Source organism: Loxodonta africana, chromosome 25, assembly GCF_030014295.1.
Source record: "Loxodonta africana isolate mLoxAfr1 chromosome 25, mLoxAfr1.hap2, whole genome shotgun sequence".
NCBI lineage: Eukaryota > Metazoa > Chordata > Mammalia > Proboscidea > Elephantidae > Loxodonta > Loxodonta africana.
This window is the reverse complement of record NC_087366.1, coordinates 56,047,259-56,063,721: the sequence shown is the minus strand read 5'-3', so window position 1 is coordinate 56,063,721 and position 16,463 is coordinate 56,047,259. Positions and strand designations below refer to the sequence as shown.

Here is a 16,463-nt window from a genome sequence, read left to right as displayed (position 1 = left end):
GAAGAAAGTAAGTTCAGATTACTTTTAGCTTCCACTGAAACTTAGAAACATAAACTGATGAACCTGTCTAAGGCTAAGCTGCCACATCCAGTTTGCAGACCAGCTGAAAAGTGAAGCGAGCACTGCTCACGACCAGTGATGAACGCGTACCTCCAGGGCGTAGAAGAAGCCCGTGAACGGACTGGACCCTACAGTGATATACTGGGACATGGCCGGCGGGCTGTTTTTTATTGCCGCGTTAAATCCACCTATATTGGAGGCAGTCTTCATCTGATCAAAAGGGGACAGAGTCATAATACCTAAAGACGAAACAAACAGGAAAACGTGACTTGAAAGCACTGAAACAATACCTCCATTTTAAAAGTCACTAAATTCTTACTTAAACTCCATTCTAAGATGCTTTTTAGTTTTAATTAACAGCTCAAAGCACTTTTTAAAATCTACACAAAGTCCATAAATATTAAATTTGACATATATAATTTCTCAAAAGATATCATGACAAAAGGAAATTTTAAATATTAATTTTTAAACAGGGATAGAATTCAGAAGGCCCACCTACATCCCCTGGTATCGGTTCACTTCCCAGAGGCACCAACTACTAGACCTTGTCCTGCTGCCTACCCAGAGACGTTCAGTCTGCACAAACGACAGCACGCCTCATACACTGATGCGCACCTTGCTGTTTTTATTTAATAAAATATCAAAGAGATCAATCCATTCTAGTGTTCATTCTTCCCAATCACTCATAGTATCCCACTGTACGGATATACTATAACTGAGCTGACCTACGGGTGGGCATTCAGGTTGTTCCCACCTTCTGCCACTATAAATAACACTGCGATGTGTATCCTTATTATTACCCACCTATGTAACTCCATCTGTAACATAACTTCTCAGAAACAAAAGTGCAGGGTCAAAGTGGATCTATGTTTTTACAGATTTTATTACATACTGTTACACTGCTTTCAGGAGCCGTGGTAGTGTAAAGGTTAAGTGCTCAGCTGCTAATCAAAGGTTGGCAGTTTGAACCCATCCAGTGGCTCTGCAGGAAAAACTCTGGCAATCTGGTCCTGTAAAGATTACAGCCTAGAAAACAGTTGGGGCAGCTCTACTCTGTCACATGGGGAGCTAGGAGTCGAAAATCAACTCAACAGCAGGCAACAACAGCACACTGCTTTTCGTAGAGGTGGTGCCAACTGACACATCCACCAAAGTGAGGGCACACCTGTGTCCCCAAACCCTTCTCAACACAGCGAGACATCTTCACGCATCTGCTTTGTAGCCCAGAAATCCCCCAACCTTTCATAATGCAGAGTCACTTTTCGTTTCCCTAAGGCTCTAAGAGCAAGAACAGGCTGAACGCTGACATCCACATGCCTGGGTGGAGCGGTAGGGGCAAAGTCAACGTTCTTTAAATTCACTTAAGAAGCGGAGAGAGGAAGAGGAGGCAAACTGAGCTGAGAGATCCAGGAAGTAAAGACTCCAACGTTTGTGGACTTAGGCAGCATCTCCAAACTTGGGTACTCACGTGGTACATGAAGACACCCCACTGAGAGCTTTGAAACTCAGATACAGTGTAGAGCTGCACAAGGGTGATTCTGATTTTCTTATGTGGGCATTGCCTCCTCTTTGCCCGAAAACTGACAAAAATGCATCACTCCTAGGAGTCCCTGGGCAGCACAAATGGTTAACTGCTCATCTACTAGCCAAAAGGCTGGTGGCTTAAACCCATGAAAACCCTATGAAGCAGTTCTACTCTGCACACATGGGGTCGCCAGGAGTCATAACTGACTCAGCAGCAACTCACAACAACGTACTGTGCTTTCGCAAATAATGCGCCCGTGTAAAATAATGCGCCCACACATATAACAGGCGGAAATGATGGAGTCAAGTGCAGCGGTCTGGCACACCGTGCTTGTCTCGCGACACTTCCAGCGTGAATTCTGGCATCATTCACCTATCCTCATGTTATAGGTAAATCATATCGTTTTGTTCATTTTCTTTCATTCTGTTCGTTTTCTTTCATTCTGTTCACTTTAATTTTCTACTTCTTGGTATAAAAATAGTCTGAAAACATCACTTTTGATCATAATTGTATAATAAAGGTATAAGCCATGGACAAGAAGTCATGGCTTGAGTTTGGTAGTCCCTCAGTAATCAGAAAACAAACAAAACTGTGTGTTTGTTTCTATTAATTTGTTGATAATTACAGCACATTAGCTTAACAGTTGATCTACCAGTGAATACTTCTGGCTTCAATTTCAAGTAACATAAAATCAATACCCATGTGAAGTTTCCACGTGATTGGAAACTGAAATTAAATTCAACAACATGTAAAAAAAAATTGGCATAGTGCATTTATGAAAATAACACATGGGGACATTGCGTGGTTGACAAAAAACATGTAACGTACAATATTTGTATAAAAAATACAGTATATTTGTATAAAATACAATACATAGTGTATTTTATACAAATATTATATTTGTATAAAAAATACAATATTTGTATTAAAAACACACTAATATACAGTGATGTCCAAAATGTATTAAATTGAAAAAAGTTACATTAAAAATGCACTGCTCTTGAGAAGACTCCTGGGAAAGCAAATTCTTTCAGGGAATTTATAAGCAAACCACTCAATGGATATAGGGATTTGAAAGATCAAATAAATTCTGATAAAAGTTGGACTATTTAAAACACAAACGCACCCATCTTATATTCATGGATGAGTTTTCATGACTCAATATATAAAATATTTTCAGCAGATAATAAAATCCTCAAAAGTTTTGCCTGACCCTGTCAGAGTAAGCTCAACGGGTGAATTGTATGGCATATAAATAGAAATTTAAGTTTTAAGATAGCTTCTCTTCGTACTCCCACACACCATAGGTGGGAGTATAAATTGCTACAAGCTATTCAGAGGACAATTTGGCAATATGTATTGCCATGGATTGAATTGATTCCCCCCAAAATGTCTGGCAACTTGGCTAAGTCATAATTACCAGTACTGTGTGACTGTCTACCATTTTGTCATCTGATATGATTTCCTTATGTGTTGTAAATCCTATCACTATGATGTAATGAGAGGATCAGCGGCAGTTATATTGATGAGGTCTACAAGATTAGTGTCTTGGGTCAATCTCTTTTGAGATGTGGAAGAGAGAGGTGAGCAGAGGGACATGGGGACCTCATACCACCAAGAAAGCAGTGCCGGGAGCAGACTGCATCCCTGGACCTGGGGTTCCTGTGCTGAAATGCTCCCAGGCCAAGAGAAGACTGATGACGAGGACCTTATTCCAGAGCAGACAAAGAGAGAAAACCTTCCACTGGAGCCAGCGCCCTGAATTCGGACTTTTAGCTTACTGGACTGTGAGAGAATAAACTTCTCTTTGTTAAAGCCATCCACTGGTAGTACTTCTGTTACACAGCACTAGATGACTAACACATGTACCAAAAAAAATGTAAGCGAATACCTTGTGACCCGATAACTACACTGTATTCTAAGGAGATGGCTGATCAGCTCTTCCCATCCTTACCACCAATGATCTTTTTCTTTACTCAACTCAGGTCATCCACTCCCAATGCTACCCACTAGATTTTGTCATCGTCAACTATATCGTCTCTGAAACCTTGATTTCAAGAATACCACTTTTTGACCATTATCTCCCAGTTTCCATTTCAATTACTCTAGTTAATGCCCTGCAGTAATTCCACAGCTTCACCAAGACTTCCAATTCATTAATCCTATGGTTTTTCACTATTTATCATGCCACTCTCGTGATCACTTCCCTACTTACCCAGCTACAACTCCCCTTCTCTCTCTCCACATACTCACCTGGCTAAATCTCAACACTGGCTGACCTCAACTCTCTGCATTCTCTGCTCTTGCAGCAAAACAGTGATCATTGCCCGAGGGAACGTATATATCCAGGCTTCAAAGTCAGAGCCAAAAACAAACGGTCATGCAACACTAGCCAAAAATCCCATGTCCTCCCCCATCTCCCAATCCGTTGAAATCTATTTGTTGAAGAAACCAGGCAGTTTGAAGCTAATTTCCCAGTCTAGATTTGCTGGCCACATGTCTATGGTATTATTTAACATGTCCTGCTCTCTGTATTAATGCAAATTGGTAGTTGAACGTAGAGGGCTGTTGTCTTCTGAGTCATCAACGAGCATTTTTTTTTTTTTAAGGTAAATGAAGATACAGCTTGTTTATAGCCCCTCTTCTCCCTGTAACCTTCCAATATAGCTAGATCTCAATTTTTGATCAAATTCACATTCACTAGTTTCATTATTAGGAATGCTGCAAGTATTACTCATGGCTTAGCCAAGTTGCATACTATAATTACTTTTCTGGAGTTATTATTATCTTGTCATTTAGGGCTTTCATGAACATTTAAGATCTTTCCACACCTTGAAACACTTTAAAGTTCCTGTCATAAATTTCCATAATGACAAAGTCATTGGAAAATTTTCTAGGTTTATTTTAGTGGCTACAGAAGGCCTCTGTGACAGAATGATATTTGAACAGAGACCGGAATGAAGTGAGGGAGAGAGCCATGTGGCTAGCTGGGTAACGTTTTCCAGCAGAAAACCCACTGCGGCCAAGTCAATTCCAACTCATAGAGACTCTACAGGACAAAGCAGAACTGCCCCATAGGGTTTTCAAGGAGCACCTGGTGGATCTGAACTGCCAACCTTTTGGTTAGCAGCCAAACTCTTAACCACTACACCACCAGGGCTTCCATTTCCAGCAGAGGGAACAACAAGTACAAACGCTCTAAAGTGAGAAGATGCTCAGTGTGTCTGAGGAACGATAAGATCAGCGTGGAGGAATGCAGCAAGCAAGGGGGACACTGGGAGATAAGGCCAAAGAGGTACCATAAACCAAATAATGTCAGGCCTCGTATGCCACTGTAAGGGCTTTGGATTTTATTTACTGTAAGATGGGAAACCACTATAAGGTTCTGAGCAGAGGACTGACAAAAATCTGCTTTATATTTCAAAAGGATCATACTAGCTGCTAATTAGTAAGGAGATCTTAGGGAAGGAGGAAGGAAACAGAAACCAGTTAGAAAGTTTTTTCCCCAAGAGTTCAGGCAAGCAATGATAATGGCTTGAGCTACAGTACTGACATGATAGAAATGAGAAGTGGTCAGATTCAGAATCCATTATGGAGCTAGAGACATAAGGTGGTCTGAATGAGGGGCATGAGAAAACAGGAGTCAAAGACAACACAAAAGTTTTTGATGTGAGCAAGCAGAAGACGAAATAACATGGAAGAGATAGGAAGAAAAAAGAGGAACAAATTTTATGGGAGGAAATCAAGAATTTGATTTCAGACACATTTAAATTTATATTCCCAGGTGCAAATGTTCAGTAGAGAGTTGGAAAAATGAGTATAGAGAGCTTAAGGACTGCAGATATGTATGGAGACACCGTGATTCTTGTTCTTCTGTCTATGGCTCTTGAGAGAAGGAGGTATAAATACTTTCTCTTTTATTCTTAAACCTACTCCAGTCTGATTTTTACCTCACCACTCCACTTAAACTGATCACATCAGAGTCAATAAAGAGCTCCATGTTGTCGAATCCAATGAACCTTCTCCCTTTCTTGAATTCTACGTAGCATTCCACAGTGAGCAACTCTAAATTTATACCTACAGTCCCAACTTTTCCCTGAGCTTCAGACTTGTTTATCTCTCTATCCGACACCTCCGTGTGAATTTATAACAGTATCATAAGCTAGCCTGCAAAAAACAATTCTTTTTTTCTTTTTATTTATTGTGCTTTAAGTGAAAGTTTACAGATCAAATCAGTCTCTCATACAAAAACTTATACACACCTTGCTATGTACTCCCAGCTGCTCTCCCCCTAATAAGACAGGACGCTCCTCCTCTCCACCCTGTATTCCTCATGTCCATTCAGCCAGCTCCTGTCCCCCTCTGGCTTCTCATCTTGCCTACATAGCCTCATGTGCCTACTTGAGCCAAGAAGCTCACTCCTCACCCGTATCATTTTGTCTTATAGTCCAGTCCAATCCCGTCTGAAGAGTTAGCTTCGGGAATGGTTCCAGTCTTGAGCTCATAGAGGATCTGGGGACCATGGTCTCTGGGGTCCCTGCACTTTCATTCAGACTATTAAACCTGGTCTTTTTATGAGAGTTTGAGATCTGCATCCCACTGTCCTCCTGCTCCATCAGGGATTCACTGTTGTGTTCCCTGTCAGGGCAGTCATCGGTGGCAGCCAGGCACCATCTACTCTTCTGGTCTCAGTCTGATGCAGTCTCTGGTTTATGTGGCCCTTTCTGTCTCTTGAAGTCTTTACCTTATATCTTTGGTGTTCTTCATTTTCCTTTGTTCTAGGTGAGTTGACATCAACTGATGCATCTTAGATGGCCACTTGCTGGCATTGAAGACCCCAGATGCCGCTCATTAAAGTGGGATGCAGGACATTTTCTTATGCCAATTGACCTAGATGTCCCCTGAAACCATGGTCCCCAGACCCCTACCCTTGCTACTCTGACCTTCGAAGCATACAGTTGTATTCAGGAAACTTCTCTGCTTTTGGTTTAGTCCAGTTGTGCTGACCTCTCCTGTATCATGTGTTGTCTTTCCCTTCACCTAAAATAGTTCGTCTACTAACAAATTAGTGAATATCCCTCTCTCTCCCTCCCTACCCTCGTAACCATCAAAGAGTATTTTCTTCTGTGTTTAAACTTTTTCTTGAGTCCTTATAATTGTGAGAAAAAAAAAACATATTTCTTGATTTGTCTACCTCAAACCTCTTCATCTTCATTCTCATTTCAGTAAATATTCTGATCATCTACCTGCATATTCAAACTTACAAACTGAGAAGTTCTTGACTCTTTCCCTTATTTCTCGAACCTATCTATCTATTAGCAAGTGTGAAATATATCTCAAAGTCATCCCCCTCTCTCTAACTCCATTACCTCACAAAGTCATCATCATCTCTTGTCAGAATTAATGCAATATACTCCTAACTGGTCTCCTTCCTTTCACCTTCTAGCCTAAAAGTCAATCTTAAACAGCAGCCAGAGGGATATTTTAAAAATGTAAACCCCTACTTAGAACACATGGAACTCTGGTGGTGCAGTGGTTAAGCACTTGGCTGCTAACTGAAAGGCTGGCGGTTTAAACGCACCCAGCCGCCCCGCAGGAGAAAGAGCTGGTGACCTACACCCGTAACAATTGCTGTCGTCAGGGGCCATCGAGCAGACTTCTGACTTACAGCTACCCCGTGTGACGTAGCAGAATGGCCCCACGGGCTTCTGGGCTGTAATCTTTATGGGAGCAGATCACCAGGTTTTCCTCCCACGGAGCTGCTGGGTGAGTTCAAGCTGCCAATCTTTTAATTAACAGCCAAGTCCTTAACTGCCGCACCACCACAGCTCCTTTCCATAAAGATTACAGCCTAGAAAGCCCTATGGGTAGTTCTACCGTGTCACGTGGGGTCGCTATGAGTCAGAATCAACGGCACCTACCACCACCACCTTACAACACCACCACCTACGACCACCACCGCCTACCACCACCGCCTACCACCACCACCTTACAACACCACCACCTACGACCACCACCGCCTACCACCACCGCCTACCACCACCACCTTACAACACCACCACCTACCACCACCACCGCCAACCACCACCACCTACCACCACCACCGCCTACCACCACCACCTTACAACACCACCAACAACCACCACCACCAACAATACTTAGAACACATCGGCGACTGCCACTGCATTTGGAATAAAATCTGAACTCCTTGCCCCGTGTGATCTGACTCCTGCCTACACCGCCAATCTTACTTTGTCCCATTTTCCCTTCACTCTTTCTTCAGTCTATCTAGACTACTCTCTTCCTTTACATTCTATCATAACCCTCTGCCGGTTTTCTTCAGGATACTTACTAACATTCTGACGTTCCCTATTTATTCATCTGGTTTAACTGTTAATTGTTTGTCTCCCCATTACCAGAATGTAAGCTTCATCAGGGCAGAGGTTCTGTCTGTCTTGTACCCCAATACCAATGTTAGCTATTGGTGCCTGGTACTTAATAGCTATTCATTTATTTATTAAATGAATTAACCAGACCTTTACATAAAAATGTATATACAATAATATTTGTTCAACTTTTTTCTTTTTAACATTTTGTAGGCTGGGAGAGAAATGAATAGAGTAATACTTTCTATCCAATCATTTTCCCTAGCCACTTTCAATGTCCCAAAGTTTAATTAACAGAACAGGGAAGCTGCCCTGAACTGAACTCAACACTTTGGGATATAGCAACACTTTTATGTTAGCAAAAATCAAAGACAAACTAAATGTCTACCAACACGGTGTTTATTAACTACAGAGTATTCCATGTAAAAACTATGCACTCAGTAATGAAGATGATCTCTGGTCAGGTATCTTCTGGTTGCCCCCTAGGTTCACACCCCTCCCTTATCTCCATGCTCTCTCCCAGGAACCAATTTGTATCAATTATGCCAAAAAGCTCCCATGCCCTTTGGCTACCAGTTGGGTTCAGAAAACAGGACGTCACATCGGTAGATCAAAAGGAGAAAGGAGAGTCAAGTCAAGCTATCTCCCACTCTCTTTTCCTGAAAAGCTGGCTGTGACTTTTGAATAAAAGTCATTGTTGCTCTCAAGGCCCTCACTCTACTCATCTCCAAGTTCCAAGAAGGCTCCCTCCCCTCTCCCGTGAGGCCTACATGCAGTTAACAGTCTGGCTTCTGAGAAGCCCAGCGCAACTGTACCATTCCCTGTGGTTCCCCTAAACCACATCTTTATAAATCATTTCTCTGTGAATATGCCCTCTTTCAATTATCCTGTTTCGAGTGTGCCATCTGTTTTCCACGAGGACTTGACAGATACAATGCATATTTACCAAAACAGACACAAAACGCCCTTCATGATATCTTGGTTAGAAAAGTGCTGTAACATAGTTAGCATAATATAATCCTTATGAACACATCCCTCTCTCCGTAACCATGTACATATTACTTACACACACACACACCAGAAAGTCTGCAAGGATGCTGAGCAAAATGTGAGTTGCGAGTATCTCTGGGGACTATGATTTAAGGGAATCTTTTTCCTTTTCTCTTTACATATTTACATAAAATTTGAAAATTTTTATAAGCATATACTATACCGATAAACAAAAATATACATGTTTTAAAAGCCCCTCCAAATGGTATTTTTTTCCTCTCCACCCCCATTTCTTCTGCGCTAATTCAGAAGCCGATTATTTCTTGCCAAGGCAATCACAGTTTCCTTACTGGACCCAGTAGCTAGTCTTCCCCACTGTAGTCCAGCCTCTAAACTGCCACCAAAGTGACTTTTCTAAGAACATTGATAATTATCATTGCCTTGCTCAAAATTATCCAGTGGCTCTCAATGTGGCTAGGAGAAAGAACTAAATTTCTTTGCACAGCATGCCATCGTTGTTGTTAGCTGTCATCAAGTCAGCCTCAACTCATGCTCCCCACGCACAAGGGGATCAGACCATTGTGACCCACTGGGTTTTCACTGGCCGATTTTCAGAAGCAGGTCAGCAGGCCTTTCTTTCTAGTCGCCCTTAGTCTGGAAGCTTCGCTTAAACCCGTTCAACACCACAGCAACACATAAGCCTCCACTGACAGACAAGCGGTACCTGTGCTTGAGGTGTATTTGCCAGGAATCCAACTTAGATCTCCTGCATGGAAGGCGAGGATTCTACCACTGAACCACATGTGGCCTCTTCATAGCATATTAGGCTCTTCAAAACCTGACTCCTACTCACATATTTGGCCTCACCTCTCGCCAGTTCTCCTTCATACTCGCAGCTTCTCCAGCACACAATGCATTCTCACGCCCATGCCTAACTAGACATTGGCCAGAAGGTCCTTCTCTGTGCCTGTTCTCTTGGTCAACCTCCTCTTCCCTGATGTTCGCAGTGCTAAGGCCTCTCCTCCGCTCACACTATACTTGGTCCACTTCTCTAATACAGCAATAGTGATGCTGTGGTACTGTAACTGTTCTCATGTGTTTCTTCCAACTAGACGTGCTTCCTGATGGCAGAGACCATGTATTTTTATCTCTGCATTCTTGATGCCAAACACAGTAAGCCTTCAAATATTGGTTGCAAGAAGAAACCTGTTTCTATTTATCTTCTGCTGGTCTAAAGGTCACAATTTTAAGAGAGTGATCTATACGGTAATTATATAGATCAAACCTATCTGCAGGAAAACTAAGTCAAACAGTGAATGACTTAAAACTGTATAATCTATTGGACTGGACAAAGGGTTGGAGAAGGATGCTGGTGAGGAGTGAACTTCTTGGATCAGGTGGACACTTCAGACTATGTTGGCATCTCCTGCCTGGAGGGGAGATGAGGGGGTAAACGGGGTTAGAAGCTGGCGAAATGGACACGAAAAGAGAGAGTGTAGGGAGAGAGCAGGCTGTCTCATTAGGCGGAGGGTAATTGGGAGTGTGTAGCAAGGTGTATATATGGGTGTGAGAAACTGACTTGATTTGTAAACCTTCACTTAAAGCACAATAAAAATTATACAAAAAAAAGAAAAACTGTATAATCTTGATGCTGAGGGCCATAATCAAACCTTCATTAAAACAGTTATTTCCTAAAGACACACACCCATGCTGATTTGTTATGCCTGAATCAACTTGTGAATGTCTCATTACAGGCAATATATATCCTTTCCACAAAAAAAAAAGTATATTTCTACCAAATGAGATACTTTAATCAAAATATGTAAGAAGTGACTTCCAAGAGAATTTGAACTGGTAATGCTTACCGATGCTAGCATGATCAATAACAGTGTCAATATCTTGTAGACCCCATTTCTTATAAGCTAATGGTGGTGGTTGGATGTTCTCATTGCCCGATGCTGCAGCTATTAAAGATAGAAATTAGACAATTCAAACTTAACTATAACAAATAAAATGGAGTTTCACATAAAATCATTAAAAATGTAGTAACTTGGTTTAGTATTCTAAAAAAATCAGCTAATCATAAAGAGCCACAATAATGCAGGCAAGTCAGAAAGTGAGATTTACTCATTTCAAGACAATGCAGATAAAACAGAAACATTAAGAGAAGACTAAGTTGGCTGTCACAAAAGACTTTAGGATACTCAAGTAGAGAAAAATGTATTAAAAATTCTAGACTATTTCTAAAAATCGAGGTGAACTCCAACTGCAATTGATGCCAACTAAGCAATTTCTCTTCCTTGAGAAAGACGGTGGGTAAAATCTTGGGAACAGCAGCCAGTGCCTTACGCAAAGCCTGGTTTACCTGGCAAGCGTACACAGCAAGGACCTCTAATCTAGATAGCTGAGGCCAGACTTGACAGGGAGCTGTTACAGCAACAGCACTGCCAGGAGAAGATAAATGCTAAGTTAACATCACTAGCCCCACCCAGTAACAAAAGGAAACGAGTTACACCTCTTGACCTGCGTTCATACAGAGTCCAGTTGACCAGTACACATTCCCATGCTAAAGATTAGAATGCAGCTGAATTTTAGCTGTTTATTCTAGAAAGTGAAGAAAAGATACTTTAATAACGGAAAAAGATAATCCTCTAAGCACTGCAGGTTTTCTAGGAAGGCCAAGGAAAAAAAGAATTTCCCAATATGCCGAATTCACTGTCACAATGATCTGCGACTAAGTACCCAGAGTTCTCTTTAGAACAGCTGAAAACAAGAGGGCAACAAGGTGACGCAGTTTCTTACTTCCTAGGAGACAAAATGGCTCACACATAGCAGTCTCACACATAAGAAAAACAGAAATCAAAAGTGGTACAAAATTAAATGGCTGACAGTATCGACTGTAATATAATTATCTATTTCTAGTTTATTAGAATTCTTACCTACAGAAAACTTCCAGACTCTTTCAACATAAAGATTAGTAAAAATAGGTATTAAAATTCAAACAGATCCTGACCTAACAGAAAAGCGCGTGCTATTAAAGAATTGTACGCGCGTGACTTCGGAATTTTACCATCAGGCCAACCTGCTAAAAACGACAGTGAAAAAACGTCTGTCTATCACAATGTAAGATGCTCCACTTTTCCCTAGAAGAAACTGCTTATTTTGTTTCTTGTGGTTCAGTTCTGGGTTTATAAAAAAAAATTATGAATCAGCAAACAGATCTTAATCTGTGTTTTCAGAGAGTTGTCTCAACCACATAAGAGTTAAATGTCATTATTATTAGTATTTTTTTTAGGGCCACTAAGGCCCCTCTAACGCTAACCCAGAAGAAAAGGGGAAGTCAGTGCTGGTCCTATATTTTTACCGATTGTAAGCCCTTTCTTTTTCATATTTTAACGTCTCTATAATTGAGATCTTAAAATGGATGGTGTGTCTTTCACTGGCAGCATTTTTGCTTCAGTGGTACCTAAAAATAAAGGTGCATCTTACAATCAATGCATCTTGGATTTGATGAAATACAGTGTCTTCTCACAAGCATATTATAGCATCAGAATGAAACCGATGGGTAGCAAATTTAAGAACTCTTGATTATTTGTGCACTTTTTTCATCCTCCAGTCTGGAAGTAATATAATTGCCTATTTAATAAACATTAAGTTTGTGCCTCCTAGTTGTCTCCGTTCAGACGTATTCCCAGTTAGCAAGAAGCTGCTGATGTCGACTCGCTGTCGTGCCCTGCCTGCTGTGGGAAAATGCCCCTGCACCCAGTGTGTCCTCACCCTCAGTGAGAACAGAAGCAATGTAGAGCCACAAGCTTTCACTCCACTGGCCCTGTAGCTGCTGATCCAGTGACAAATACGGTTTGTCAGCTAGCTGCAACTGAATTCCTCACGCACAGCTGATTCTCAATACAGATGCAAATCTCTCTCCTATCTGGCTAAGACATACTGCTGAGTTAGTGAGTAAAACCTGCTGTCCTATGCTGGCCACATTCTCTACCAGCAACACGTAAGGAGTGCTGAAGTTTCAGCCTTTGCCGTTATCTTACTGATCAACTACGCAGCGCTGCACTCCCCTATCTACCGTGGCAGGGTTTTTTTTTTTTTTTTTAATTTTGTTTTTTCCCCTTCTTAAACTAGTTCAGAAAGCCTTTTATTTTGAAGACATGTTTAATTCTGTAAATAGGCTAAAAAGTAAATAAAACAAACACCAGGTGTTAAATATTTCTTGTCAAAAAATTACCTTTTGCAACCTGATTTCGACAAGCACGAAGAGATTGAAAAAGGCTGAATCCGTCAATAGTCACAATGGCAGCTGGATATAAAATACTCAACTCTTCATTCTATTTAAGAAATAAAAAAGAAAATAAGGATACTCATCACTGCCAAACCAGAATACCTATTTTTTAATAACAGCTGAATGCCACGAATAATGCAAAATAAAAAAATTCTATGACTAAACTGTCAATCACCCAATACAAAAAAATACCAGAGAGAAGAACAGTAAAATAAGTGGGAAATTAATTTCAGAACACCTTTCGGCCAAGGACTTAGAGTTGTTCTCAAATAGGAGCTTTCATACATGGTGAATAATGCTTTCAGGGCAGACGGTGAGAGTTAACAACAACAAAAAAAACTTACAAATTTCATAAAAATGAAACATACTCATTGTGGAGATACAAACAATATATAGAAGTCAAGAAAAAACTCACCCGAAATCACAGACATGACTCGATATACATCCTCACAAATATTCATACATTTTCCCATGAAACACACAGCATTTTACAGAATTTATTTCTCAAGAATATACCAATATATAGCATTTTTATTACTCAAAGATACTTTTGTATTTCAATAAACAAATCATTTTTGTCATGGTTGTAGAGTTCCTTTGGATCTAGCAAAATTCACTTAGCCAGCTCTTACTGATGGACATTGAGTTTGTTTGGTCTCCTGCTTCCATTTCTGCTCTCTACAATCCATGCTCCACACAGCCAGTGTGATCTTTGTGAGGCATCGCAGATCAAATTGCTCTCCTGATTAAAACCCTCCGATGGTTTTCTCCTGCACCTGGAATAAAACCTGAACTCTTTACCCACGCCTGCAAGACCTAACTTCTAACTAAGAAGATCTGCCGTCTCTCTTCCCTTGCTCCCTGAACAGGAAGCTCATCATCACCTCAGTCCTCTGCGTGGTCTGGACCTTCTCCCAGGTCTTCACCTGCCTGGTTCTTCTCATCAGGAAGGCCTCGGCTCAAATGTCAGTTACTCAGAGGCCAATCCCGAGCCTCCACCTCAAACAGCACCCCCACTCTCTCGTCATGTTACTGTATCATCACCATGATAACTTCTTCCACAGCACCTATCAGAGACTTAAATCATCCTGATAGCTCTAGTTGTTTATTGTTGGTTTCCCTCCTCCATCACCCCCACTCTGTAAGCTCCATGACAGCAGGGACCTTGTCTGTTTTGTTAAAACCGATGAATCTTCAGTGATTACAACTGGGCAAAGTATATACTAGGTAGTAAATGAATATTTACAATACTGGTATTTTCAATTTACTTCCAATCATTGCCTCCAACTCAACATGTGTAAAATCAAATTTTATTTACCCCCAAGCCAGCCCCCTTTTCCAACTCATCTCTCAGAGCCATCTCTGACTCACAGTAAGTCTCGAGTTATGGATGTCTGACTTCGGGACAACTCCTACTTGCCCTTTAATGGTACGTAAGTTTGCCCTCACTTTGAAACAGATGAACCAGCCCCTACTGGCAACAAACTCCCCATCACAGTCAGCTTCACCTGCTGCACATGCAGCTTTTACATCACCGCAGAGGCTTGCGCTAAAGTAAGGCGAACTAGGAACTGTACGCACCTGTTCAGGCTTACCCACAAATTCTTAAAGACACACATAGGAACGGCTCTCATTCCCAACCCAGGGACTGCCTGCATTTCTCTTCTTAATACTCTACACCTCTGGACAATAATCATGTCCTGTCGATTCTTCCTTCAAAATGTTCTTTGCACTGGTCCTTTCTTCTACAGGAAGTCTAGCCCTGGTTCCCAACACTTCATATCCATCACAGACAACTTCAAAGACCAAAATACTAGCCTCCCTGATTCTAGCCTCTCATAACTCCAACGCATCCTGAAGATTCTCAGTAAATCTTTAAAAGCTTCTCTCGTACCCTGAATCAAATCTGATACTGGCTTTCAAATTCATGTAAAGTTTGGCCACTCTGCCTATTCAATAGTTTCTCATTACTTGCTAACATTGGTTTCTTTGATGTTTCAAACAAATCCCTACATTTTAACCTTCCCTCATTTTCCTCCTGGTTGCCTAACATTCTTTCCCCTCTTTTCTCATCGTCTAATTAAATTATGTACCCATTGTTCACGGCTTAATTCAGATATCACTTGGTGAATGGCATTTAGTTCCTTGAGATCTTTTGGAAGCAGGGTAGTACAGAGAAGGAATTCTACTACCTCGTTTTGACTACGGTCACTGCAACTCAAGTAAACGCACACGAGTTTAGTTGGCTCTACAATTATTTTTTGACTGTTTGAGGCAACCAAGATATCACAAAGACTCCAGGAAGAAGGAGAAACTGTACCTTTGCAGAGCCTTAGGTAAATACCATTATTAAACGAAATAGCATTATTTTCTTAATCAAAATCTTTGATAACTATAAAATAATTTACACTATTAACAAAAATTTAAGAACCTCTTCTGAGAAATAGGTAAGTGCAATGTATTGGTACTACTGCTAATAAATAAGACGAGAACCTTTTTCTCGTACTATTGGTAATTCTGACATCTACATCCAAATGAAAAAAGGAAAAAGTTATACAATACCACATTTTTGCCTTATGTTGCTATTTAGCTCTAAAAATGGGAGACTTGTTTTTGGCACTTGACTAAAGTATTTTATTTTATTGTAGAATGAAACATACACTATTTCTTAAGTAACTAAAAGCAAGCCTGGTATTCTTTTCTCAGTATTCATAGGCTATGTTTCTAGAATATAACAGCACAGATAATGGTGCCACAAAGCAAAGGTGACTTTCATTCCCGCCCCTCCCAGTCGCGAGGAGAGAAACCCTAACACCACGGCTAGTCTGAAGACGTTCTGTTACAGCACCTGCTCAGTCACACCGGGATGCCGTGGGATCTCATAGGTCCTGCATCTGAGCTGTAGCACGGGGTCCTCGTTCAAAAGCTGAGCAAGCAAGAGCACACCACTCTAGGAGGAAGCACAGAGAAGAGCCCTGCTTGGTTACTTGCTAATACACCTGAACAGCTATGACCAGACAGAGATTGTCACTTCCCCTCCAGTTTTCTACAGATACCAGTACTTTCTTCCGAAGAACGGAGTTTCTCTGTATTGTCTACCACAACGTCCACCGCTTTTATTCCCTAAACTATACTCCTAATAAAGCACCAACTACACGCTTCCAAGCAGCAGATAAGAAGTCACACCCCAGTATAACAGGGAACGCGT

General features: G+C 41.1%; 1 protein-coding gene and 1 non-coding gene across 5 annotated transcripts in view; both read right to left on the bottom strand.

Annotated features, from left to right (window-relative positions):
* Nucleotides 1-16,463, bottom strand: part of RAB3GAP2 (RAB3 GTPase activating non-catalytic protein subunit 2) — a 106,274-nt gene that overhangs the window by 42,291 nt on the left and 47,520 nt on the right. For all 4 annotated transcript variants that reach the window (XM_064276896.1, XM_064276894.1, XM_064276895.1 and 1 more), the window contains exons 7-10: nt 16,104-16,205; nt 13,202-13,301; nt 10,827-10,925; nt 151-299 (exon numbers count right to left, since the gene is read on the bottom strand). In XM_064276896.1, coding sequence (XP_064132966.1) covers nt 151-299; nt 10,827-10,925; nt 13,202-13,301; nt 16,104-16,205 — 450 coding nt within the window. The remainder of the gene's footprint in view (nt 1-150; nt 300-10,826; nt 10,926-13,201; nt 13,302-16,103; nt 16,206-16,463) is intronic.
* Nucleotides 8,177-8,308, bottom strand: LOC111747625 (small nucleolar RNA SNORA36 family). Its single transcript, XR_002783607.1, has one exon. It is a non-coding gene; the product is annotated as a small nucleolar RNA SNORA36 family (small nucleolar RNA).